Here is a 27,792-nt window from a genome sequence, read left to right on the forward strand (position 1 = left end):
CTCTACTTCATTGCCTCTCTTGTAAATATATATTTATAAGAATTATAGTTAAAATATATCAGTATTGTACAGCCAAATGTTAATCCCAATTTAGTGACTATAATACAAGGAATCATAGAATTGGGAGGAACTCTGAGGATTGCCTAGTCCAGCCCCCTGCAAAGCAGGCATCTCAACAAATATGTATGCTTTAGTCTCACTAATGACAGCGGCATGCACGGGGCACCTGAAACCACGGTAGGAAAAATTAAATTAGACACACTTCATTCATATTAACATTTTATTAGTGAGTTTCTTCCAGCACAGTCTTAAGAGTTACTATCCTTTTAAATGAGTTAGCGAGCCAACTCTGAGTGGCAAAACAAAGTATGAAACACTGCCAACTCCCCCCGCAAAACACAGAAATAATGGCTGAATAACCTTAGGAACTGTCTGCTTTCTGGAAATAAATGCTTAACTTGCTAAATAAACTAAAACTGCCTCATGCTGAAGAAACAAATGCAGCGGGAGAATAATTCCTTCATCTCTTTCTTTGGCATTTCTACCTAAACCTGTTAACAAAGTCATTTTGTTAACAGGAGAGTGGCTGGTTTGGACAAAACACTAAATTAGTCCTTCCACTTGTTCTCTGGTATGGCTGTGAGGGGGAGTTGGTTATCATAACTAGTGGTTATCATTAATGAATACAAACAAGCTTGAACCATAAACTGTGCTTAATCTAAAACAGAAGCTCTCAATTTCTTCCTCACCATCACACTGGAGAAGGAGAAGAGAGCACACAAGCCCAGGAGGAGTCTAGGCTCATTTTTAAAGCACTAAACCAGGGATAGAGAATGTGTGGTCCTCCAGACATTTTTGGACTCCCCAGCCAGCACGGCAAATGATCAGTGATGCTTCAAGTTGTAGGCCAATAGCTGGAGGGCCACAGATTCACCGTCCTGAACTAAACCATAGTTTAGTGTTATGTCCAAACATAACCAGTGTCTGATTTCTCATTCTATAAATACTGGCAAGGTACTCCAAGAGAAGACTGTAAAAACCCAAAGGGAAAAAGGATGATCATATCACATTAAAAACAACACTACTAGGCTGGAACATAAATTGTCAATACAGGCGTCTACTGATGCTTATCACATGTTTGTTATATCCCATGTATCAAGCCTCTGCTTTGCTGCCAGTTGGGGATCCATGAAAGTGCCCCACATGTGAAATTAATTTCTTAATGCCTTGTGTGGAGCAGTCCTGAAATTGGGGTCCTAGGGTGTGAAGAATAATAGGGGCATGTGCTAAAAAACAAAACAAAACCTTACATAATGCTTCTTAAAGTATTAGCCTATTCATTTTAATTCTTAGTACCTCTCCCCTACTGTTACAGCTCAGAATGAGACTGATAAGGCATTCCTACACCATTAAACAACATATCTTGACAGGATAGCGTCTTTCTTCACTAGTGACATGACAGGCCTAGTCTCCAAAATGCTCTTGTCGTCACACCACTATTTTAAAACCCTAGAAAAATGTTTAGGTCACAAGGTGGAAACCTTTAGCTGTTGTATTTCCTTATGCATGTGTGAAATATTATGTGATAATTACACTCATATATGAAGGTCTGCCCAGTCTATCAACTAATAGGATTGTGTGCTCAGTCCATAATTCAGTGATGGGGAAACCTGTGACCCACCAGGTATTGATGGGTTGTAACTCCTATCATCCCTGACCATTCACCACACTGGAGCCCAACACCACCTCATATTTGACTACTGAAAGGATTCCAATGAAAGTCAAGAAACCAAAAAAAAGTATCAACAATAATCTGTATAAATGTATTCAAAGCCCTAAATTAACTTTATTGGTACAATACTGGGACTCAGATGGTGATTCAAGCACAAGTAAATTAAAGAATTACTCTGTCTCTCACCAACAAACCTGGAAGTGTTATATTTTAAAATGAGAAATCAAGAAAAATAATAAACACATGTTAACAGCTATAAGCCATATTTCAAGTTCTTTTGCAACATCTGATATTTAGGCACCTGTTTTCAAAAGCACTACATCGGCCCTCACTTGATTTTAGTGATAGAATTTTTTGTACTTCTTGAAAAGATGTCTTCAATATCTGAAAGCCTTCTAAACAGACAAAGACTCTTCTTTCCATGGAAAAAAAATGGGAGCACTCACTTTGAACAAGGCTACAGAAGAAATATGCAGAATGAGCAATATGGGAAATATAACCAAACTGTAAGTTCAGTTCCTCCCTTCCAAGGTATTGTAGAAACTGCAACCTTGTACTGAAGTTGGAGAAATCTTAAAATTCTTAGCAGCCTTTCAAAATTACAGTCCATCGTTTTCTCTAGGGAATGCCACACAGTTAAACCAGTTTAAAATGGTTCTACTTGCATAGTACAGTGAAAATTAGGTACCAAGTAGCAGCAGCCATACTCGGATATAGGTACATAGAAAAGCTATCCTTGAAGTCTCAACATTATAACAATCTCTGACCATACTTCAAAAATAAGTATTCAATGTATTACATGACATAGGTTAAGTTCGGGTGCCACAATAATTGTTTATTGTGACAGGAAGGAGCCAAGTCCCTGCTCCTCACATGACTCTTACATTAAGGAGATGCTTACTCTGCCAGGTTACTTTTGTAGGTAGTACCCCAGATCAATCAACTCTGCCAAGAATCTTAAACTATTCCATTTGCTAATACAAAAATCACAACATAGTACCTACTCATGAATGAGGTAACTGCAAAGCTTCTTCTCTGCACGACAGCTATCAATTTCATCAACCCATGAACAGTTCATTAAAGAAAGCATTTTATCATAGCCAAAATGGGCAACTAGGAATCTCCTTCCTAGGGAGTACTGGCTGATAAGAGATAACAAACACAGCATAGCAACTAACAGAATGCACAAACACTTCCAAGAGGAATGAAAACTGCTCAAGGTACGGAGTATAACAGCTACACTCAGAGGCCTCAACCTAGTGAATAAAATCTAGGAAATCTAGGAAAAATTTAGAAAATCCAGAAAAACTAAATCTTGTAGATCTTAAGTGCTGAGTACACTGCCCTATTCCTTAGGCCAATAGACTGCCACCTAAATTATCCACCTTTGCCACATCCCAGAAGCTTGTGCAAAACACTGTTCAACCTATGGATGCAGCAGGGCACAAAGCCTTTCGTTCTTCCTGTGGTTCTTTAAATTTCTGCACGAAATCCAGGCATTCACTAGTACTATGATACAGTGAGATCATGGTACCTCTTGCTGTACAACGTGGAGAACTGTGAATGAATGCTGATATTCAGAAAACATGGTTAAAATTAATTGGATTAAGTCCCAGCAAAAAAGTAATCAGATAAATAAATTTAAAAATCTACAGTGCACTGAAATTATACTGCATTTCAAAAAGCTACCCCACATATTCACATTTTGAGACATCCTTACTAGGTTAAGACACATTAAAATGAAGTATTTCCCATTAAAGATGTCAAGAAACGGGATTTAGTTTTATTGCATGACGTTGCATAAGAAAGTATATTATTGAAAACTGTAAGGCATCATGCAATTATCCGTAAGCTGATTCATTACTATTCTTTGAGAGGTGGTTATACACTCTACATTTATAAAACCAGTTTTGAAAAAAGTACATAAAAATTTAACATGATGAGCATTATATATGACCAACAAGTCTGCAGAGTTGAGCTGTTAAAAACTGCATTAAAAAAAAACCATACCGAGCTAGAAAGTCACGGTCACACATAAAAGGACTGCAGACAAGAGACAAGCTATGAATCCCAAAAGAAAGTGGTTTTATAGGACTAGAGACTAATGTTACAAGATCCAAATTGACAAACTTGCTTAAAATCCATTTTCAGTCTTTACACTTAAAATTTAACACAATTGATACAATAATAAAAAAAATACGCTATTGTAACCAAAGTCTATTGAGTTCAAGTTATGTACACTGAGAGATCAAATAATGAACAGGCTTGGGATAGTGTGATTTTGGCATTAATCAATGTATTGTGCCATCCAACGAAATCCTTCACCATAGCCTTGCCTCTTTAACACACTGCACATGAAGACTTCTAAGGGTCGGGTGTTCAATTCTTTCACTGAAACATTCCCCTGAAAATGACATAAAAAAGAAGAAAGTGGGTCAATAAATTGAAACTCAATCTTTCCCATTTCTCTATACCTTTTGAGCCTCAAGTAGCCAAACTGAATGACTTCCTATCAGCTGAGACCAATATGGTGACCGCAACCCTCTTCTGGCCAGTTCTCCAAGCCCTGTTAAAGATCACTACAGTAATCCAACCTAGAAGTTGGGTAGGGGAGCTATAATTGAAAACAATTCGGCCTTATAGTTCTTTTCACCTCTACCCCTCTCTTCTTTGGGACTGTCTTCAACAGTTAACACCAGGCTTCCTCAACCTCGGCCCTCCAGATGTTTTGAGACTACAATTCCCATCATCCCTGACCGCTGGTCCTACTAGCTGGGGATTATGGGAGTTGCAGGCCAAAAACATCTGGAGGGCTGAGGTTGAGAAAGCCTGGTTAACACACAACTGCCTTTTGTTTTGCTTTCTCAATAAAAACTCATTTTCTGGGAAAACTCAGGTTCCATCTCTGTCCCCCACCCCCGGTAAGTACCTTACAAGGACAGTACTGCTGCATGTTTTGGTTCTGTACTAGTTTTGAGGCCTCTCCACTATACTAACAGGATTTCTCGCCTCTAGCAGAATAAAGTGCAGAGACTTGAACTAGATGACCAACAGGACCCCTTCCAACTTTACAGTTCTATGATTCCATGAAGACACAACCACTGAGGGAATAGGTTCCCCTAGTGCTAGAAGGCAAGTGTCTTTCTCTCCATTGTCATTCATGTTCACGGACGGCTTATTTCCTGAGCATAGAAAAGTAGGTTTCAGATGAGTGGGTGGTAACATTTTCAGAAGCCCAAGAAATAATAGAGAAATCTGCTTCTGGTATTCAAACATAAAAGTTGCCTATTGTAAATGATACAACCTGGGTTATAATTATATTTAATTAAAAGATTTAAAATAAACTTTGTTTAAAATTGGAACCCTTCGGTTTATTGCTAGAGGCATTAGCAAGAACATTTCACAAGGCAACAATTCAGATTTCCATTAGACAATTAGCTCTAAAAATTCTGTATTATATTAAAAGTACAATTTAACAAAGCCAGCTTGGCTTTATGGTGAACAAGTAATCTGTAAAGGCTTACTTGTTAGTGACTTATTTTAAAAAGGAATCTATGAAGTCCTGTAAGCATCCTTTTAAAAATGCATCTTGAGAACCATATGGAACTGACAAAGAATTACCGTATTTTTCCATGTATAAGACTAGGTTTTCCCCCTTAAAATAATGTCAAAAATTAGGGGGTATCTTATACTCTGGGCCATCTCCCCCCATTTTCTTAAACCTGAGTCCCCCAAAATAGGGGCGTCTTATACATGGGGGCGTCTTAGACGGAAAAATACGGTATATGCAAGCTTTCAGTAAAGCAGACCACAGAAACACTGGGGGGAGAAAATGATAGGCACATTGAAATTATGTATTTTGAAGCAATGGGAACAGGACAATTAATACCTTTCCTGTTGTCTGGCCATACAAACCGAACATCTCTCGTAACCCTTCTTCACTGATGGCTTCTGGTCTGTCAATCTTGTTACCAAGAATTAGGATAGGCACGTTAGCAATAGTTTCATCTGTCATAAGTGCCTATGTAGAGAGGAAAGACACATGTGTTAGGTTTTATACATTCACATACAACATACATGAAGTGAAGCTTCAGAGACTCAATGGAGAAAAGATGGAGAAAATTTTGACACCTTTAAAAATATTTCATTTAAGGATCTCTCTCACTCTTACATCAAGGCCAAAATATATTCAAAAATAGAGGGAATGGCCACATATTAATCAACCATAACATGGCTTTCCTCCATCAAACTAAACAAAGATTCATTAATTAACCAGGGAAAGAAAATAAAGCTTTACAGAACTGCATATTTAACAAATGTATAAAACCTGTAGAAAGATTCCACTGAGCACATGGATTGATAATATGGGCAGACTAGCTACATACGAACGAATTGCATGTCGATGTAAATTAAGAATGCATAAATATGAAGAAATCTGGAAGGAATATTTAAGCGATAAGGTAGGCAGTGGTGGGAAGTAGGGGGAGGAGAGGTGGGGAAATATTGTTTAAAAGGTGTAGTCATAGGTATATCAGTATTCAAATCTGAATTGTCAAATTGCGTTATTAGTGTTATTATGGTTTTTGTTTTATGTGTCTTTTGCGGTTGTTGTTTGTATTGAAAAAATGATTAAATAAATTAAAACACACACACAAAAAACCAGTAGAAATACCAAATATGATAGAAAGCTGTGAAAATCAAATGCAATCAGATAATCCAGTGACGGCTTATGCCTAATGAGACTGGTGGGGCAGAAGGAAGGGAGATTAACAGTAGGTGGAGCCAGAGCCAACTAATTCTAGTTTTGTTCCCTTCATCCTATTTTCAGAGTTCTACAAGGACAACCTATAGACCAGGGGTCAGCAACCTTTTTCAGCTGGAGGCCGGTCCCGTCCCTCAGACCATCTCTGGGCTGGACTATATTTTGAAAAATAATAATGAACGAATTCCTATGCCCCACAAATAACCCAGAGATGCATTTTAAATAAAAGAACACATTCTACTCATGTAAAAACACACTGATTCCTGGATCATCCGCGGGCCAGATTGAGAAGGCGATTGGGCCGCATCTGGCCCCTGGGCCTTAGGTTGCCTACCCCTGCTATGGACTAAGGAGAATTAAGCTGACAGGTAGTACCACCCCTGGGGTGGTTTTAAATAGGAAGACCAACACTGGTGGGGCAATGTCCCATTTGCTCTTATGTACCAGTCTCCACCAAGATAACCTTTCCCCCCAAAGTTCTCTTTTTTATTTTTATTTTATTGAGTTGTAGGGTCATATATGATGCTGTAGCCATACAGATGCAATGCCCCCTGTCCCTGCAAAATACAGACTCTCCCTCTTTTCCCCATCCATCAAAATGTCATACACTTCACTAGTATTTTACAAATACCAAGTACATTACTAACTCACATCAATTTCTTGCTTTGATTCAGCCAGTCTTTCACGATCTGCACAATCCACCAGAAAGACAATCCCATTGATGGCAGGCAGATAGTTTTTCCACACTCTGCGAGCTAACAAAAGAGAGTTATAAAGGAGCTGCAAGAGGAAATTATCTGTTATTCTTCTAACTCTATTCATAGTAACACCTCATTAAGGAGCAGAAACTTTAAAAAGGGCATTAGGAGATATATTTAAAAGCTTTTTAAAAGCCCACTCTCTTTTGTTCTACAGTGTGAAGTACTGGGTTTAAAACTGAAAAACCATATTAATTTTACTGCAAGAAACAGCCTTAATAGCCATAAATCCACTTCTAAACATGTGCTACAGTACATGGCTTGCAGGTTTTAAAAATGAATGCTAAACTTCATGGTAGAACTTAAAAAACACAACAAAATGGCCGTATCGCCATTAGAAATATTTATCTCCTAAACACGTGTTTATGGAAGGCAATCTTACTTGGCTACAAGTGATTGTCAAAGAAGAAGATTTATCTCCTAAAAAAATTAAACTACACCCAAGACAATAACATATTTTCTGTTTCAGCCTCTAATAAATTCTAGAAAATGCCCTCTTTGATCCACCGGCTACCCAGTATCCATGCTGAAGTATTTACACACAAAACCAAGAAATATTTGAGGATCAGTTCACTGTAAGGGTGGAGGGTTGTATCCATTGTAGTCATTGTTATTGTGGAACTTCCTCTTTCTCTCCTTTCTTCCAAATCTTTAGAGCCTACCAAATCTGCTCTGGGGGTTCCCACTGGAACAGATTTTGGGGTCACAGGGGTAGGAGAGGAAGGGGGAATTCCATTGCATGAGCCGAAGTTGTTCCACGAACACAATGAACTGCATTGGATACAACTATCAACTTAAATCCACTTGATCAAATTGCTGCCTTAACTAACCTATTTTTATTGTGTATAATGAAAACAGAGGTGTTTCACAACTTTAAGCTCTCTAAAGAATCAGAGACTAATTAAAGGCACACATTGACTTTTATTTTAGTATTGCATTGAAAATTAAATGCTGCAATAATCCTGGACCTTTTAGAAAATTCTATCACCATAAGTGCAATGCACCGCTTCAATTCTATTAAGTACAAATGTTGCAGTTGTAGCATCCTGTAGCTCATGTCAGTGTGTTGGTTTTTCTTTATCTTAAAGTGGTCAGTGAACGGGGTTGGTTAATTGAAGCTCACAGGTGTATGCTTGCAGTTTGACCTACTTAGCTGCACACCTGTGATCTCTCGACTTTTTGCCTAATTAGAAAGGGAGTTACTCTCTGCACCGAATGCAGGAAGGGATGTGATAGGATAACTGATTATTTGAAATCTGTATTTAAGTTGATCATATGTTTTGTATGCTGCTGGTGAGGAATGGTGATGGCTTGCAGAGTTTGGCTGTTACATTTTCAATATTAAAACGAAGCAAAGATATTGCGGACAGCCTTTTATTTCTACGCTCCAGTCGCTGTGCACACTCTGTGTTGATGAAAAAGTCCAACATCCCACACACCTTACATGTAACAGACTACAGTAAAAATTTAATAAAATCAGGAATGTTTTCAGAATTGAAAATACACAACCCTCTTGCAATGCAATAACTTTTGATGTGCAACCAAGGAAGCTTAACATGTTAAAAGAAGCCTTCTGTATGTTAGCATCACTTACCTTGGGTATGTCCGCCTAGATCAAAAGTAGTGAAAGTCATACCAGCAATTGTCAGCTCTTCTGCAGCTGCAGAAACAGAAAATACTATTTTTCAAAACCCTATCTTACAGCAAACTCTTCTCTAGTAAAGGTAATAATCATACTGATAAACCATATTGCATTACAGTGGTACCTCAAGTTACAAACGCTTCAGGTTACAAACTCCGCTAACCTGGAAGAGTTACCTTGAGTTGGGAACTTTGCCCCAGGATGAGAACAGAAATTGTGTGCTGACGGACCTCCGGAATGAATTAAGTTCATTACTAGTGGTACCACTGTATAGAACAAGGTGATGAAACTGACCCTATACATGCTTCCTCGGAAGTAAATGCTACTAATCAGCTGCAAGCATGCATAAGGTTGCAGTCTAACTCACACTGAATGGAAGAGTTTATTCTGGTTCCCCATAGAATCATAGAGTTGGAAGAGACCACAAGGGCCATCGAGTCCAACCCCCTGCCAAGCAGGAAACACCATCAGAGCACTCCTGACATATGGTTGTCAAGCCTCTGGTTAAAGACCTCCAAAGAAGGAGACTCCACCACACTCCTTGGCAGCAAATTCCTGATCTAGTTCAATAGCCTACTAAAGTGCTGAGATTTGAAACAGCACTGGGCATACAGTGGTACCTTGGGTTACAAACACCTTGGGTTACAAACATTTCGGGTTACAGACTCCGCTAACCTGGAATAGTACCTCGGGTTAAGAATTTTTCCTCAGGATGAGAACAGAAATTGCGAGGCGGCGGCACAGCGGCAGTGGGAGGCCCCATTAGCTAAAGTGGTACCTCAGGTTAAGAACAGTTTCAGGTTAAGAACAGACCTCCGGGACGAATTAAGTTCGTAACCAGAGGTACCACTGTAAGAGAGAAAGGATATATTGACTTACTTGCATGTAGTGTGGGGACATGTTGACCCAGTCTGCCATCTTTAAGCATATGTAGGAGAGTCGTTTTCCCAGCATTATCCAAACCAAGGAATACTAGTTTACCAGTTTTTTTGTACAGTCCTGGAAAAGATAAAAGTATTTGATGAGTAAGTACTAATTTCCACAAGTGTCTCATCATAATAGAATGTCTGATGATTAAGTTTTGCTAAATGCTTATTTAGGATGGAACACAACAATTTCCCTATCATCACATAATCTCAAAACATTCTACATATGTAAATACAGCCATGCAAGTATTCAGGATCAGGTTACTCTAGAATAGATGGAAACAGGATGACACCTTTAAGACAGGCTATCATTCTAGCTCAGGTTTATCTGCTAAAACTAAGAGAAGAATGCAGTACAACAAGCGTAGGAGGCTCCATCTAAGGTCTCCACAACATTTGGGAAGGGATCATAGGTCAGTGACAGAGCACATGCTTGGCATGCTGAGCTTCTAGGATTATTCCCTGACAATTCTAGATAAAAGCATCCAATAGCAAGAGATGTGGAAAACCTCTGTTTGATATCTTGGGGAGCCACTGCCAGAGTAGACTATTGAACTAGATCAGGAATAGCGAACCTGCAGCTTTCTGGATGTTGCTTGGCTTCAGTTCCCATCAATTCCAATTTAGCATGGCCAACGGTCAGGAATAATGGGAGTCGAAGTCACTTGGGTATGTATATCTACATTATGAATGTTTGTGTTTTGATCCAGGCAGACATTCTCCTTAGCTGAACAACAAGTCAGCCCTCAGATGTTTCCTAACACATTACTATGATTATAATGCAATTATAGTTATGTTTCTAAAATGCCATTTTTAATTTAAGCCCGTTTGAATAATGAGTAATAGAGAATAGGAGTCAACTGAACTGAGTTTTACTGAGCCAACTAGGCTGACCGTGAAAAAAGAAATGAGAAAGGGAAAGCTTCAGAGCTGCACACAAATCTTCAAGCAGAAATTGCAAAGATGAAAAGTGATAAAACATCTGTTGAGTTCTAAAAGTTATTCCTTTCTCAGTGAGTTCTCAGTCAATTACCCCTCCCCCACAGTGCCTATCTCCTTTTCAGAAACATTTAAAATTACTAATCATGTATTCCTCTGAAGGCCTGCAGAACGAAGTCAGTTATGAGTGTGCTTTTCCCTAAATCATAAGAAAATGTAGACTGAAAGGCTAAAAAACAACCTTCCATTAGCATGCATCATCAGAAAATGAATGGAAAATGAATGTGTTTCAGAGCCTAAAATACTACATCTTAGCTTAAAATTCATGCTTTATCCATGTACTGATTTTTTAAGGTGAGTCATAGAATAGTAGAGTTGGAAGGGACCACGAGGGTCATCTAGTCCAACCCCCTGCAATGCAGGAATCTTTTGCCCAATGTGGGGCTCAGGTCCACATCCCCGAGTTTAGGAGTCTCATGCTCTACTGACTGAGCTAACAGGGGTTATTCACTTTTAACAACTTACCCATAAATGGTGAATTTTGACACTTGACTGGGAAGGGCCATAAATCCCAGGTGTCTCCACCTAGGGTTGGGAGAGACCCGTACCTGAAACCCTTGAGGGCCATAGAAAATCCTGGACTAGATGAATGGTATAAAGCAGCTTCCTATGTTATCTCTGAGCAGCTGCAGGGGATTTCAGAGAACTCTGCTTACCCAGCAAAATTTCTGAACATCCAGTCTAGGAATAAAAGAAGCTACCTTATACTGTATCAGACCATTGGTCCATCTATAACCAGTGCTGTCTACACCAACTGGCAGTAGGATTGCTTTTTGAACCTTTGCATGCAAAATATGTGCTCGAACCAATGAGCCACAGCCCTTCTCGTGGTTACTGCTGCCCCTGAGGAGGAGGAGGAGGGTTCCCACCACAGGGACCCAATCCTCAGAAGCATGTAAAAGGCAGCAGGTGATGACAGACGCTAATGCTCCTCCTGAGCACCAGGAGGGCAGTGGTGGGAGTTCCCAGGGTGCTTGGGGCCTCAGCTCTGAAAGTCTAGCTAACTTCACAAATGATGCTTCTCATACATAGACTATCTCTGTGAAAGAATAATGGACACAATACTATTTTAGACACGTTCAGGATGTGATGAAAAGCACCAGCAGACCTTTAGATGAACTCCTGTGTGTCATAAACATAATGATGTGACACATTTGCTTCAAAATTGCAGTGAAGCTCTTCACACTGCTGGTCCTAAATGGTTTATACAATCTATATTTTTAGCTTTTGCTGCCCTGCTCTTCAGTTCAACAGATTCTCAAATCGGCTTATGATGAAATTTAAAATCCACAATGAAAATCAGGAAAACACCACTTTTTTTAAAAAAGACAGCAACCACCAAAAGCAGAGCTTTTAAAAAGACCTAATAGCTTTTAAAAGGGGGGGGGGGGGATAAAAATATTTTTCATCTCTTCTTTCCTCCCCAGACTTGCAACCAGGGAAATAATTTAAAAGTGAGGATACTACCTCAGAAAAGACCTATCCAGGGCCTGCACCAGATTTGAGAAGGTCCTTAGCATAGTGCCCTCCAGTGTGCATACAAACACCACCATTTCTGTTTCCCAATGAAAGCTGCCATTTTAATTTCCCACAATTCCTTGGACCAACACTATGTCAAGGGTGCTCTGGGGCATCCCTAATGGTTGGCCATGCTAGTCGAGACTGATGGGGATTTGGAGGGTGTAAAACCAACTGGAAGGTAACAGGTTCTCTAAAGGTAAAGGTACCCCTGCTCGTCAGGGCCAGTCGTGACCGACTCTAGGGTTGCGCGCTCATCTCGCTCAAGAGCCCGGGAGCCGGCGCTGTCCGAAGACACTTCTGGGTCACGTGGCCAGCGTGACAAAGCTGCATCTGGCGAGCCAGCACCAGCGCCGCACACGGAAACGCCACTTACCTTCCCGCTATAAAGCGGTCCCTATTTATCTACTTGCACTTAGGGGTGCTTTCGAACTGCTAGGTTGACAGGAGCTGGGACCGAACGATGGGAGCTCACCCCGCCGCGGGGATTCGAACCGCCGACCTTACGATCAGGAAGTCCTAGGCACTGAGGTTTTACCCACAGCGCCACCCGCGTCCCTAATATTCTCTACCCCTCCCTTAAACTGTATTTGAAAATATACTGGGATTTTTTTTTTTAAAGAATGGATTATAATTCATTCTGTTCCAGGCAGTAATGTAACTACTGTATTTTGAACCAACTGTTGTTTCTAATCAGTCTTCAAAGGCAACCCCAAGTATAATGCACTACAGTAATGCAAACAGTGGGGTTGTGCTGTGTTTGCAGATAGTTTTTGAAATATATATGTATGTATGTATGTATGTATGTATGTATGCATGTATGTATGTAAAGTTAAAGTGATTTATTCTTCTCAATAAGATGTATTTTCCTCCTTTAGGAGTTTACAAATGCACCGTCTTAAACCATTTCAATGTCCAGAGCTGCAATCCCATGCATCTTTATTTCTGAGCAAGGCAAGCCCCATTACGTAGTTTAAATTTACTTCTGATTAAGCATGTGTAATCTGCAGTTTAGTGCTGGTTTGTACAATTTATTATGTTTGTCATGCTAGTGAGTAACCTAGATAGCTTTAAGAGGCAGTCTTAAAGAGTTCATCTGTTACAAAAGATCTGCCCCAAGCAAAACTGCAGCTCATAATGATTTGAAGGACAAAGTTCGCTGCTGCTAAGCGTACTATGATACAAAGGTGCCTTTATTGCTGCCAAACTGGACAAAGTCAGAAGGCCTATCAGGGCTGCAGGCAATTCAGCAGGGATAAGAGCATTTTACAATAACCAGTGGCAGTTTCAATCAATTAGAAAAGGTGTGTTCTCTCTTCAGGAAGACTTGCGAACAAGTACATTGTTAAGGCTTTGACAGGCCGCTTTAACATTTTATAGACCAAATTGAAAATGCTACTACATTTTAGTTTATAATTGAGGCTTTATTACTATCCCCAATTCAAAGTATATATTTGTTGTGCAGAAGCTAATTTATAGAGGTAGTGGTCAGTCTGTAATGAGTAGACCATAGTGATTATTAACTAGTGCAGGCTTCCTCAACCTCGGCCCTCCAGATGTTTTGAGACTACAATTCCCATCATTCCTGACCACTGGTCCTGCTAGCTAGGAATCATGGGAGTTGTAGGCCAAAAACATTGGGAGGGCCAAGGCTGAGGAAGCCTGAACTAGTGCATTGTAGAGGATTGGACAAGATGACCGTTGGGGTCCCTTCCAACTCTACAATTCTATGATAGTACTTAGTCACTTAATTGTACTGCATAGACCAATGGTCCGACTCTGTATAAAGCAGGTTCCTATGATATTATTAATAGCACAACACGCTTTACAGTTGGCATCTTTCAGAAAAGAAAATCAGCTCTCCGAAGGATGCTGCCCAATTTGGCAGCTGTCAAGCAGCTTCCTTTCTCACATTGCCGACTGAAAGTACTTTGCTTTCCACTCCAGCTTCCCATGTTTTCCAGAGCAAAGGAGAAGAACATGGCACATGGGGTTAGAACAATGCTGTGTATATCTGTGGCTCCCCTTCCACTGCAACTGCCAGGAGCAGGTTAATTTATTTGTCTAGTAAAGATAGGTTGCACGGTACAGCATAGGCTACGGAAAAATTAAACAGAAATGGAACATTAGTGAGGTGGACTGCTAGCAGATATGTATCATGACAGTTGATTGTATCCAAGGCCGTCCTTCCATCCACAGACAGCTCTCTGATCAGCAGGGGTTTCTTTGAAGGCAAGATGAAGGGAGGTATATTTTGCTGGTTTCCCTTCCCTCCATAGTTCTCTCTGCTCCCCAAACTGGAGGGTCCCACAAGTCTCTGAAACAGATGGGTAATTGAATAGAAAGGGAGAATCTACCTCCCCCCCCCATACCTCTCCTGCTTCCATTCATGAAAGCCTTTGCTGGATCAAAGAGCCATCCATGAATATATGGATATAATCAGTGTGATGGAAATGGAAGTAATCAGAATTGTCCATTCCATACAAAGATGTCTTACCTAAAAACTGTAGTACACTACTGAAACCACTGTAAATCCAGTCAAATATAAAGGACATGTCCAAATCTTGCAGGTTCTGAAAGAAATCAAAAGAGAAGCCCCATACATCAAATGGCATTAACACTCTACTGAAATAACATTGAAAATGAAAAGAGAAATGTGGAGCACTTGACAGAATTAACATATCCAGAGATAAATCACTTTTATTATTCAGTTGTGAAACCACCAATACTGATGGATTGGAATTTTAAAAACTATTCTGGAGAGAGGCAATTTTTCTGTTTTGATGCTTTTAAAAAAAAGAAAGATTAAGGCCACATTCCACTGAAATGCACAACAAGTTCTTCATGTCCAACAGGGTTTGAAGTGTCATTTTTCAGGTCCTCCATCCCTTGCACTCGGAATAGGTGTGCGCATGCATGAATGTGAGACCCATACAATCTGATCATCTACAGCCTTTCTCTGCAAGAACAGCACAATGTAGAAAGAAAAGCTGCAGTCTTCTGTGACTTTCTGTGATTAATGCAACTTGGAGTGCTTGTGGGAACAGTTCTTCTAGCATAAATCTGTTCATCAGAAGATATCTCCAAAAGGCATTTTGAAGTAAGTTTTGTGGTATGCCAAGCATCTGTGCTACACAAAGGAGTCAATAGGTATGTGGAAACCCCTTGACTTCATCTGAAATAACTTGGATCCAAGTCTACAGCAGCTATTGTAATATAATGGGATCGTGTAAAAATAAAAGTGAAGTGACTGTGTGGCACACATATTTAGTAGGGTTTCCAAGGTCTGCTAATGTGAAAGTGCTCCATTAATGCACAAAAGTCACTTTCCCCCTTGTATTATTAACAATGGAGAGAGAACAGGATTGAATTCAGAAATCACAGAATCCAGAAGGCACAAGTAGGGAATTGAGTAGAATCCAAAGCCCAGAAATGCCAGCTTCATCTTTTTCCAAATAAAAGCATGTATCTTCTTACACAATTGGTAACATTGCTTAAAATGTACACAACCAATTATACTTTTTAATCTCACTCTAAGACTAGCATTCGTTCCAAAGGTATTTAAATATACCTTTCTGAAGAAACCAGAGGCCTTTCTCCTGTGTATTGTCAGCCAAACGGTGCCAGAGAAGGATAGAACATTCTTTATGTATGCTATAACAGCAGCAAAAATACTCATCGCAAAGTATTGGAAGACACAAGATCTACCCACCTTGGAAGAATGGCAGATGAAGGTGATAGACTATATGGGACTGGCAGAAATGACTGGCAGAATCCGAGACCAGGGGAGAGAGACAGTGGAAGAAGATTGGAATAAATTTAAGGATTATCTCAAGAAATATTGTAAAATTAATAAATGTTAGAATGACGTTGGTTTAGAAATTGTGTAGTTTCCAGCCGGATTGGATAAGTAGTAAGAAAAGAAGGGCTAAAAACTAAATGAAATTAAGGGAAAGGATTTGCTGAATTAATAAATAGAAATTGGAATACAGAGAGGGGAGGTATGGGGAAGTCGGGAAAGTAAGTTATAAGAAAATAAGGGAATGAAATTATACTTGTTTTTTTTCTTTTGTCTTGTTCTCTTTGTCTGTTTTTTTTCTTTATTATTGTTTTGTTTTGTTTTGTTTTGTTTTGATATAACTTTTGAAAAATTTAATCAAAATCTTTTTTTTAAAAAACTAAGACTAGCATTCGTTCCACATCACAAACTGTTATTGTGGCACAGCATAAATCTAGTTTGGTTCCAGACTTCAATGAATGGTAAGGAATATCACATCCAGAGGAGATAAAGAGGTATCATCTCTGCCAAGGGATTGTTGACCCCTTCTTTGATGTTTTACGAAATAAGAATTTACTTTGATAAAAGTGGTGAAATACAATGCCTTAGAGTTTAACACTCTTCCCTTCCATATAAAATTCGGAAGTACTTTTTGTGAATCATAATTTAAATTCATGGCCATTCATGTTCATTTAACTAGGTAAAAGACCCAGAGGAAAACCAGGTCATTTGTTTAGAGTAACTGGCAATGCTAGCAAAAACAATTAAGTAGTTCTTCCAGCATAGCATAATCAATTTCATATAATTTTGGGTGAGACATCTCCATTTCAAAATACAAGGAATGTGACCTTCTCCAGCCAGCCAGGTAACACAAGAAATCACAATATTATTCAAATTAAACTCTACTATTGCAATGATGTGTTGTCTGAAAGTTCTCAGAAAAATAACCAACAGTGCTGAGTATAACCGCGCCTTGGGGGGGGGGCATTATGGAAATCATTAAAATTTTCACACACTCTGAAAAAGGGCACTCTTTTTGGCCATTTTTTGCTGGGGCTCCAAAGGACACAAAAGCATTCACAGGAGGGTTAAACAACTGATGTATTCCTTCTTCCTCTCCATTCCATATGAAGATAAAGCTAAGGACTTTGTTTGCCTTCTGTAACATAACCAACTAATTAAATCTACATGCTGCAGTGACATCATAGTGGCCACATGAATCATGACTGGCTGGAACCTCAAAAAGAGAACACACAATGGTTTTGAATCAGTGGGGCAGCAAATAGGTTCACCACCTAACAGACCCTGAAAGACCATTTTCCATGCCAAAAATATTCACCCCAAAGTGTGTTACAGTAACTAATCAACATTCTGAGCACATCATGGTATGGAATTAAGTCTTAAACAGCCTTCAGCAAAGGGCACATCCTTCGAGCAAACCAAGATAATATCTCTCATTTGGAGGAGCCGGTTTTATTAGTTACAAACTAGGAAGCCTACAGGACTTATAGATTCTTATCTACTGGCCAGTGAACACTTCCCTCCAGTCTTAACTCTTAATTGTTTAGATTGCATGAGATTGGTGTACTTGTATTAGGGTTATACCATCCATCCCTTTCCTGCTGCCATTCATGTTTTGGGCTCTACTCCCATCATGCCAGACCACTGGCCATTTTGGGAATAGTTGTCCAACACATGTGGAGAGTACCAGGCTGGGCTTATATCTATAGGGTTTCAATGTAAAACTGGGAGGAAACATAAAAGTACAGCAAGTGTCCCTTTGTTCCTGGAACTCCTGAACCAACAGCAAACCCTGGTCCAGACACACTGCACAAAGCATCTGCATCAGCCATTAAGGGACAAATTGGTATGAGTACAGCCAGGCCTGAAAGATTCTTTCACCCTGAATGTGACTAGAAGCAGCACAATTAAAACAGCTGCTGGGGGAGCAGTTCACTATCACGACTGCTGTGTCTAAGGAAACACATGGATCCAAGTGACCCTGGCACTCTTATTTCCTTATCACTGCACTGTCCTACTTCCAATCAAAATTAAACATGTCTTCAGCTCCTTGAGTGTATGCATTTATAGCCTGCTCAGAAACAGATTGCAACACCACCAGGATAATTACTGATCGGGTTCAGTTTCCCTGATGGCACAGGAATCTGTGGTTACAACTTTTTATAAATGTTCACCCCTAACATCTGTGTGGATTGGGTCAGGTGATATGAGTTCAAAGTCCATTGGCTGTAGTCAAGCGTAATCAAAACTTCAGTGATTCAGAGAAGGCTCCAATGTCCATTTTTGTGACAAGACAATAGAAACTGCGAGAAAGCCACATAAGAGAAACTTTAAACCTTTCTATCACCTGGTGTTGCAACATGGAGATAGATGGTCAATAGTTTTTTTGAAACAGCCAGAAACTATATCCAGACCGCAAGAACTAGATCCTTATTTTCTCTTTTGAGAACTGCAGTGCTCAGTATTGTGCATGAAAAACATTTGAAAGAGGAGAATAAAAACAGTTTATTTTTATTTTTTGTTGTTGTTGTTGTTTGGTTGTTGTTTGGTTATAATGAATAAAAAGAAGTTAAAAAAAAGAAAGAGGAGAAAAAACAACTGCTTCCAACTTGCTGCTTTATTTTATTAAAATCCCTAGAACTCATTACAGCTCTCAGATAAACTCTGAACTTCTGAAATACTTTAAATTACCACAAACAAACTGCAAAGGTGGCACTCACGTTCTTTCACTCCCAGAAATGCCTATATACTGGCCTCTCCCATGAAAATATATACACTCACAGATTTGCAATACATCCACAACAGCCATTGGCCACAAATTTATCCCACTTACCTCATTAATATTAGCTATCTGGAAACATAGAAAGGCTGAATAAGAAAAAAAATTCTGTCTTACAACACTTCCTCTCCCTGCTCACCAGGAATAAAATAATAATCACCATAGGTGATCTGGTAGTTTCTCTTTACAAGTCTGGGATAACATCTTACTGATTATGATACAAAGTAGCCAGGGCAAAATTCATCAGTGGATCAAGACCTAAAACAGCTCTATAGGCACTCTTATTAGGAGTGAGGAGCTATGTTTTTCCTAGATTTCTGAAGACTATTATTAATTATCAAAAAAACCCAGAACCTTCTGTTGTTAACATAAAAAGCAAAGATCTATCACATGAAGTGTAACAAGAAAAAACTAATATTAGGACCTATGCTGTGCTTCCCCTTATTAGAAAAAACTGACAACCTGATCCTATGTTTACTCAGAACTAAGTACCACTGACTTTGATATGATTTATTCCCAAGTAAGACTGCATGGGATTGTGCTGTAAAAGGCTAGGCTAAACTATACAACAACTGATTAGATACAAGATGCCTTACAAAGAAAACATTAAGGACAGAACATGCTCATCACATGAACTCCACATTACACAACGGCACGTCTAAAACTGACACTTACATGACTGCAAAGCAAAGGTCAAGAACAAGCAAACACAGCAGTACATACACGTCATCTGATTTATTTATTGCCTGAACAAAATACCGAACAGGAAAAGCTTCCAAGAGGTTTAGAAAAACTATCTACTCAAGTAACATACAAATCAGTCCACAGGGTGTGATGCAAAATAACTGCTCATATTTCAGAGGTGAAAATAACATGACTCGGCTTTAGGAAGTTGAGCTGGAAGGATCCTTTTGGGTTAAGCAATCTTGTAAATCAAAACAGAGGCCTCTGGAGATTTTATTTGAAGTTACACTAAAATGCAACACACTATATAAGAGAGGAAATTAACATATTGTATTGAAACAAACTATGGAGGGGGAGCACAGTAGGGAAGATACCCAGCATCCAAAGTGGACATTTCTATTGCTAAATGGGAAATTACATATCTTACTGAGAAGCTTGATACTTAAAGGTAGTTTGTTCTTTCATAATTGCTGCCCTATGCTCCTTGCAAAAGGACAGACAGGATAGAAATGATGCAGTAGTAGTAACAACAACAGTAACAATCTACAGTACAAGACTGAAATTGAATATATCTACCATGGAAAAGAGGAGGGGAAAGAACCATAAAAATGCAATAGTGCAGTACTATTGGCATGTATGATTAAGGATTTTGTCACCAGATATCTTTATATAAAAATCCTGTTTGGGTCTTTCATGCTGAGGCATATTCAAGCCTAACCAAAATAAAAGACATATGCAGTTGTTTGAGGAGAAACGCTTAAGTTCCCATATGGCATCTCCTGCGTGAGGAGTGTCAGAGATTGCGGCACAGAAGGAAAGTCCCACCACAGCTTCACCGTTTGTTCATCCAAGTCACTCTAGGTCAAGCAAGAATTCGAACCAGGTCTGGATACTGGGCCCACCCTGGATCATCCATGCACTTGTAACACTGGCCTCTAGAACAAGTTGTGGAATGGGTGAGGAATCTTCCACACCTCATCACATGAAGGGTAAGGGAGGGCATCATTCCTTCCCCCGTTTTGCTGCTGATTACCTATTGCACATTTCAATACTGTATTTGCTAATGTCCTATTCTAATGTCCATTACTATGTGTTTGGTGCAATGTGGCCTCTGCAGTGATGTTTTGAGATATCCAAAGAAATGGATCAGCCTGACCCAGGTTCTTGTGGTTAAAACTCTTCTTTTCAATGAAGCTTGCACAGGTCAGATCGAGTATCAAAACCCCACAAAACACAGCTGGTGTTCTTTATTTCAGAAAGCTATGGCTTTGCCAAATATAAATCAATATACAGCAGTGCTTCTTTGAAAGGTTGATTTCAAACCTCTCACTGCAGGCCAAGGATACTGATGTGATTTGCACACTCCTGCCTGAATACCTATGGCTATGACTACTAAAAACACAGCAAGAGGCAAGTAAATGTTATAGGAAATGATCTAGGAATAGGTGTCCTTTCACAAAGAGTATAATGTTTGTTGCTGCTGCTGCCCACACTCAGCATGGGGTGGCAGAGAGAGGGCAGATGCAAGAAAGTAACATTGCATAAGCATAGCCCACATAACTCTATCCAATGCCTTCTTCCTACACTGCGGTCCTTGAAGTTGACAGTTGTTCTACACTGTCTGCACAAGCACATGGAAACACTTTCCTTCCACTTTAGCATATATGCACCCAAGGTTTTGCCTCGCTCCCTAGCTACCACATTCAGAATGCAGAGTCATTTTTTAGATCTAAACAGCTTTAACCCTACAGGATCTTGCATACATTTTAAAATGCATTCTAAATGCCTTTATATTAGTCCTCGAGAAGAAGGCAGCCCCAGTCCCCACAGCAAATGGTCAAAGACGAGGCAAGAAACATCTGGAGGGCAGGAGATTCCCCCTTTCCTATTCTAGAATAAAGTGGCTTTCTCCAAGGCTAAACATCATAGCTTCCTCCTAGCCAGCATACAGGATGACAATTCTAAGGTAATTATTTTATAAACGTAGTAAATGATAACTTACTATTTTGGAAATCTCCCTCTCAAAATTATGATAAATAACTAGAAGAGAATTCACTAGATAACAGCAACAGCTTTGTTTTACAATATCAAGTAAAAACTCCTCTAAGAAAAATTACGGAAAGAGTTAACATACAATCTGATTGCACTTTAGCCATTGTACTTTGTGCACCTAGAATTGTAGAAATTCAATCTTCTAGAAACAGCTTGGCAAATGAAAGTTTAAAGTCTACTGTGTGACTCTGCAAGACTCACAGCAGTTTTATTGAACTTTGCATTCTGCCTGTATTTTCAACTAATTTTCTATTGATGATTGAGTTCTATTCAAGTAAAGCAGAAATATATTATGGTCTCTGGAAGCTAAGTAGTATCCAATTACCTTGGAGAACAAGAAAGTTTCCAGATGAAATATTTCCATATAAATCAAAACTGTGATTTATGTAAGCCTTTTTTCTATGGCTATCTGGTTACAGTACAATGTAGTGAAACCTATTAGAATGGTCATGCATTATTTGAGAGCTACCAAAGGGTGAGGTAGCACCTTTTATTTGAAAAACAGAAGCTGACCTGAACCTGCAGGCTTCTAATTCTACAAGCTATGCTAAGCATCTTTATGTAACTTCTGTAACTGAATACTGCTTACCAATCTTTGATGTCTCAATAACCAGTTAAGTTTCAAATCTCAAGTAAAATGGAATCCTGGTAAACCTTAACTGCAATTAGTGCTAATGGAGATTTTGGTAGGCTTCAGACTGACAGGGTATGAGCAGTAACAATTCACACACCAGAACAGAAGAATTGGGGACAGGGGGAGGTATATGACACCCAGCCTGCAATGGCTCACACCCAGTCTCTTAACTATAGTTAAGAAATTGACTACGCCCAAGTTAATGAAATTATATCATGTACACCACTTCTGTTTCCCTCCCTGTCTTCTGTATCAACTTTTCGATTGTAAGCTCCATACGAGAGGGCCCATGCCACTCATACCTTGCAAATTACTTTTGTGCATTGATGGAGCTATAAACAAACAGTGAGCTCTAACTAGTCCATCTGCACCGTGTGTGTATGTGTCCCCTATGAATGAACATAGTCATAGTGATCTATACCAATGGGGTTCAAATTTCTCAGACCTTCAGTGATCCCATTTCATATTGCTGTTCACAGAATCTCTGCTCATCTTCCATTGAATCCTTGTGTGTTACTGTTTCGACCTAGTCATTGCCCCATATGTGCTGACAGGCCTTCCTAGAACACACACCTCAACCCCTTCACAGCTGCACATTGCAAGGCAATACTAATGATGACAGACAAACTGTCTATCAGGCAGCTCACCCACTAATAAACCTATCACTGTGGAGCTACCAAGCTTTTATGGAATTCCAAAGTTTTGTGAACACAGTTTGAAAACTGCCACTCTGTTATTGAAGGGCAATTCCGTAGTGACCAGTATAACATCTGGAAGCTTATGTACATAACATTTGTGTTTTAGCTACTTTTATTTGAACTCCAATTAACATTAAACTATTTGTGTGGTAACTTTATTGATCTTCCCTCCAAAACAAAATCAGTAAGTATTTTTAATTTAAATACTTCCTTTTTCTTGGGTTTTTTTTTAAAAGATGTGACCAACATGACAATCTTGCAACCTTAAGAATTTACCTATAACTTTAATAATGTTATTGTCTTTTATAAAAAACCAATAAAAAAAGAAATCCACCTGCAGCAATATATGTAAAAAGCTAATGTTTCATGGACAAGAGTCAATCATATGCTGATGTTTCTTGGGAACTGTGGAAAAATGGTTTTCTGTCAAATGATCTGTGACCACTATAACTTGTTACAATTCAATGACAGACACTTACAAATAAATGCCTCCAAAGCAAGAGCCTATGTATATGACATTTAACTATGCACTGACAAGTTGTAGGTCAGCATCAAGTCCATGTGGAAAATTGTAATGTCATTATTTGTTTCTTTTCAACCCAACATTTATCATCATTTGCAGGGAAAACAAAGGTCACAGAAATCCCCCTTTTAAGATGATGATTTCATATTGATGAATATAATCTGGAATCATTTGGCCAACAAATTTTCATTTAAATTTCTCTGCCTCAAACTTAACAACGAAGTTGCCAGCTGACACCAATACTTCAGTGGCTATTTCTGCTTCTGCATCCTTTCAGGATAACCACATTTCCCATAGGGGAAGTATTTCCTGTGCTTGTGGCTTGTTTTAAATTACCTGAAAACTTCATATACACTTTGTGTTCAAGCCTGTTTTCAAACTTTACAGGATTGTACGGCTCCCTAAGGCAAGGCAAGATATCTTCAGCATTTTTTTTGTGAGGGGGATATATCTGAGGAGAAGATAGAAGCCCCTATCTGCTTCAAGAAATGGGGTGGGATTCTAGTAGCAACATCAATTCTACACTTTCCAAACCATTAGTAAGTTTGAACTTACTAATAATTAACCTAAAAGGTTTTCCAACTATTAAATATATTGTCTCTCTCTTGAAAGCAGTAACATATATCCACTCCTCATCCAACCTGTCTTTCAGATTGTAAGCTTCTTACAAAACCTCCATAAGATGCCCTACATGGTACAAATTTTAGGCCCAATAATTATTAAATTATCTGGGAAGGAATTATGACAGTCCTAAGAAGGGATTTAAATGACACATATGACAACATATTTACGGTATGTAAGTTGCACATTGTGGCGTAATATGAGTCACAATAACTGTTGCATATAATATACATTTCAAGTAACATTTTATAACTATTATGCACTGTATGTGACCTGTTGTAAGAACATATGGCTGGGCTAGTAGAGGTGTGTGTGTGTGTGTGTGTGTGTGTGTGTGTGTGTGTGTGTGTGTGTGTGTGTGTGTTTTCTATGTATGGCACTCAACGTGTTTTGTCACTTTCAGACCATGGCCAGTGCTGGATGATTTGGAAGAAACATACCAGAAGGCTCAAGGCAATTATTTAGTAATCCAACCCCTGCCATTCACTGCTTAGTTTTGAGTAATCAGAAGTATAAGGACACCTTGGGAGTAGTGTTGCAATTGTTTGGTTGCCTTGCGTCTCTATCATCTCTGTCTCAACCTTTTAACACAACTGCATTCCTACCTTTCAACATGTAAGCAGCAACCTTTTTTGAAGTTGCACTACTACAATGCTAAAGCTAAGAAAGTATATAGGTCATGCCATGCAAACACTTATTTTTTACACATTCTTAAAAAGCTAGCCTGCTTCATAGCACTTCGTAGTGGTATATATGTATAACAGATTAAATACAATGATTTTAATGCCAATTAGATTCACTATCAGAGAGATGGTGGCACTTCTGTATTCATTATATAATGAGGTGGTAATGGTGATCAACTAAAAGTAATTTAATACTGTTTAAATTTACCTTGAATGAATTTCATTTTTTATTGATTCATTCCATTTCACCTAATGCTCCTTCCACCCAAAAAAGGTAGAGTTAGTAATGCGAAATAATCTACACTGACATATGTCATCAGATTTTTAAATGTTAGAAAATCAAAGTGAAACTTCCATGCCTGACGTACAGTGACCTACATATGACTATGATTGCAAAATTACTTCTTAGTAAGAAACAACTTCTTACAAATTCCCACAGCAGAACTTACAATTTTAAATAGATGTGTGGTTAATGTTTAGTGTACTCCAGAGTCCATTTAAATACTAGCATATTGATTTGGTATGCATTACATTCTGCAAGTAATTGATGTTTTCTTTAAATACAGACCTCTTTCTTGTATACTATTTTGCTGTTGTTAATCTCTGAAGACTTCGTAATTTTCTACCAATGTAACACAATGCCTGCCTTCTTTTCCACATTAAATATTAGAAATATATGAAGCTTTATATCAGTGAATAATATTTTTCAGTTTGCCTTCTCGTACAATTCATTTTTTGAACTTCTGACACATGCATAAATTTTCACTCATTTGTTCTAAATTAATTCACCTAAAATTCCTACCACCAAACATCAGGTCCACTAATGTGATATCTGCATTCCTACTTCATTGATAAACAAATTTAAAAGTAGGAGGGTGAGTCTAGAAAATCCTGATTACAAACACTACATAGTTAAAGCATGTTCAGGGGGAACTAATTTGTATTACGCAACCTTAATATCCATACCTATTATTTTTAACAAAGGAACACAGTCCCCAGGAAAAGCCGCCTAGCCTGACTTCCACATAAGAAGCATGAAAACATTTTAATGAGCAGGTTGAGTAATGAAATATGTTTTAATACCAGTTGTAGGAAAACAAGCAAACGGAAGCACTTCTTAATAGCTAAATTATAATTGTATTTGCTAGAAGCAAACAAAGTTCAATGGGATTTCCTTCCTGGTGCAAGTAGTGTTAGGATTGCTATCCAACAATACTTTTGATTTGCTTCCAGGGTAGAGCTGCAGGAACCAGTGATACTCCAGATGGTGCTAGATTACTACTCCCATCATTCCTGACCATTGATCATACTGGCTGGGGCTGATGGGAGCTGGAGTCTAATACAGTAGTACCTGGAAAGCCTAAGGTTCATCACCCCTACTCTAAGTGACTTCAGATGCCCCAGAAACAGCAGTGAAGAGCGGACAAAATATTAAATGAACTATAAGTTTATGGGCTATTTATCACTTCATGTATGCATTTAATTCTGTAAAAAATAGCTGATGGGACAAAAAAGGTTATTATAAAAAATATGGTGTGTGCTTTCTCCTTCTCCCAAGCTGCTATATATACTACACTATAATAGCCCACCAGCACCAAGGCAGCATTTTCTAATTTTCAATTAAGCCAAGTTCTTCCCATACAGCCAGTGGTGTGTCTTCTGAGCTTCCCACCACTGAGAATGTATCAGTATTAAGCCTTTTGTTTCATAATTATCAATTGGAAGAATTTGCCAACTGACATCTTATCTGAGAACATCATGTCCTCAGTGAGAACATGTGTGGCCATGGGCACAGCTTGCCAGCTTGGTCCAGAGGTGGTGCGCTTGGCTTGACCCGACTTATGCTTATGTGGGAAGTTACCTGGGCAAATCACTCTGAGTTCCGCATCCGTATATGGAAATGACAAAGGCCTACCTCACAGAACTGTTGTCAAGGGTGAAAGAAACAGAAACCGCCACACATTTTTTAGCTCGTTATGGGTGCTATAGCAGTGATTCATTAGTGGCAACTTGAGATGTGACAGCGGCAAAGGTTACTACTAGTCAAATCACCAACCCAGTTTCACCCTTCGTGCTCCCTGCACTGACTCATCATATGACAACTGGGCAAGGCACCATACTTGGTTTCCTTTCTAAATTGCAAGTGTCCTTTACTTAGGCAAAATGCGTGACAGCACTGGTGAACTACGGAGCCACCAACATCTAATTTAAAATAAATAAATAAAAACCACCATCATAAACAAAACAAGGAAGAACATAAAGAAATAAAGAGGGGGGCAGGCAATCGAGAGACAGGGAGGGTGAGGGGGCATTAGGGGCAAGTGACAAAAGGAGAGGGAAAGAAACAGCACGAGATTATTGTTATTATTTTAGTGGGAAGGGGAAAGAAGCAGTGGGGCGAAAGAAGGGATCTTTTGCGAGAAGGGGCAAACAAATATCAGAGACAGCACTAAGGGCACAAGCAGAGCCAAGGGGTCGGGCAAGAGAGGACGGGGCAGGGGGTGGGGGGCAACATAGGTAAGGTGGGAGTATATGGCTAGCAGGACAGACCCGGCAGAGAGGGGCTATGGGGCCGGAGAGTCGTCGCGGGGCTCTGTGCGGAGGAAAGGCCAGAGGCGGCGAGAGAAAGGGGGGCCAACCACCTTCCCTCCCGGCCGGCAGCCCCGCCGCCAAGCGCCACTCACCCGCTACCGAGAGCCTGGGATCCGGGCCACTCCGTCTTCAGCTCCGCCCGGCACCAACACAGGAGCCCGAGGCCGCTCCGCTCGGCTCTTCTCCTCTCCTCCGCTCCGCCCCTCGCCGGCTCCTTCCTTCCGGGTCCCGTCGGATTACGGCCGCCGCCGGTAGCTGAGCCGCCGCCTCCTCTTTCTGCTGTGGATGGTCGGGGTCGGCTGGTGGGACGTTTTGCCTCTGGCTGGGTCCCCCTCCAGCATCCCGCCCCCCAACGAAGGCTGCTCCTCTTCCAGCCGCTTCTCTTTCAGA

The 27,792-nt window shown here is 39.6% G+C and overlaps 1 protein-coding gene across 1 annotated transcript; it reads right to left on the minus strand.

Moving 5' to 3' along the window:
* Positions 1–266: 266 nt before the first annotated feature.
* SAR1B (secretion associated Ras related GTPase 1B) lies at positions 267–27,653 on the minus strand. Its single transcript, XM_081894599.1, has 7 exons — positions 27,495–27,653; positions 14,835–14,910; positions 9,774–9,893; positions 8,847–8,912; positions 7,146–7,249; positions 5,622–5,753; positions 267–4,136 (listed from the first exon to the last, which is right to left on the minus strand). Exons 2-7 carry the CDS (start codon positions 14,890–14,892, stop codon positions 4,020–4,022), a joined length of 597 nt encoding a protein of 198 aa, XP_081750725.1. The 5' UTR covers positions 14,893–14,910; positions 27,495–27,653; the 3' UTR covers positions 267–4,019.
* Between the last annotated feature and the right edge of the window lie 139 nt (positions 27,654–27,792).

The sequence above is a fragment of the Podarcis melisellensis genome (assembly GCF_964234715.1).
Source record: "Podarcis melisellensis genome assembly, chromosome: 2".
NCBI classification, from domain to species: Eukaryota; Metazoa; Chordata; class Lepidosauria; order Squamata; family Lacertidae; genus Podarcis; species Podarcis melisellensis.

What these genes read in the sequence shown, in the direction of transcription:
- SAR1B (XM_081894599.1), bottom strand. Translation starts at nt 14,892, where the DNA reads ATGTCCTTTATATTTGACTGGATTTACAGTGGTTTCAGTAGTGTACTA. An exon ending in TGTCCCCACACTACATGCAA is followed by an intron (nt 8,913 to 9,773) that starts GTAAGTCAATAT and finishes CTGTTTCTGCAG; the next exon opens with CTGCAGAAGAGCTGACAATT. An exon ending in TCTAGGCGGACATACCCAAG is followed by an intron (nt 7,250 to 8,846) that starts GTAAGTGATGCT and finishes CTCTTTTGTTAG; the next exon opens with CTCGCAGAGTGTGGAAAAAC.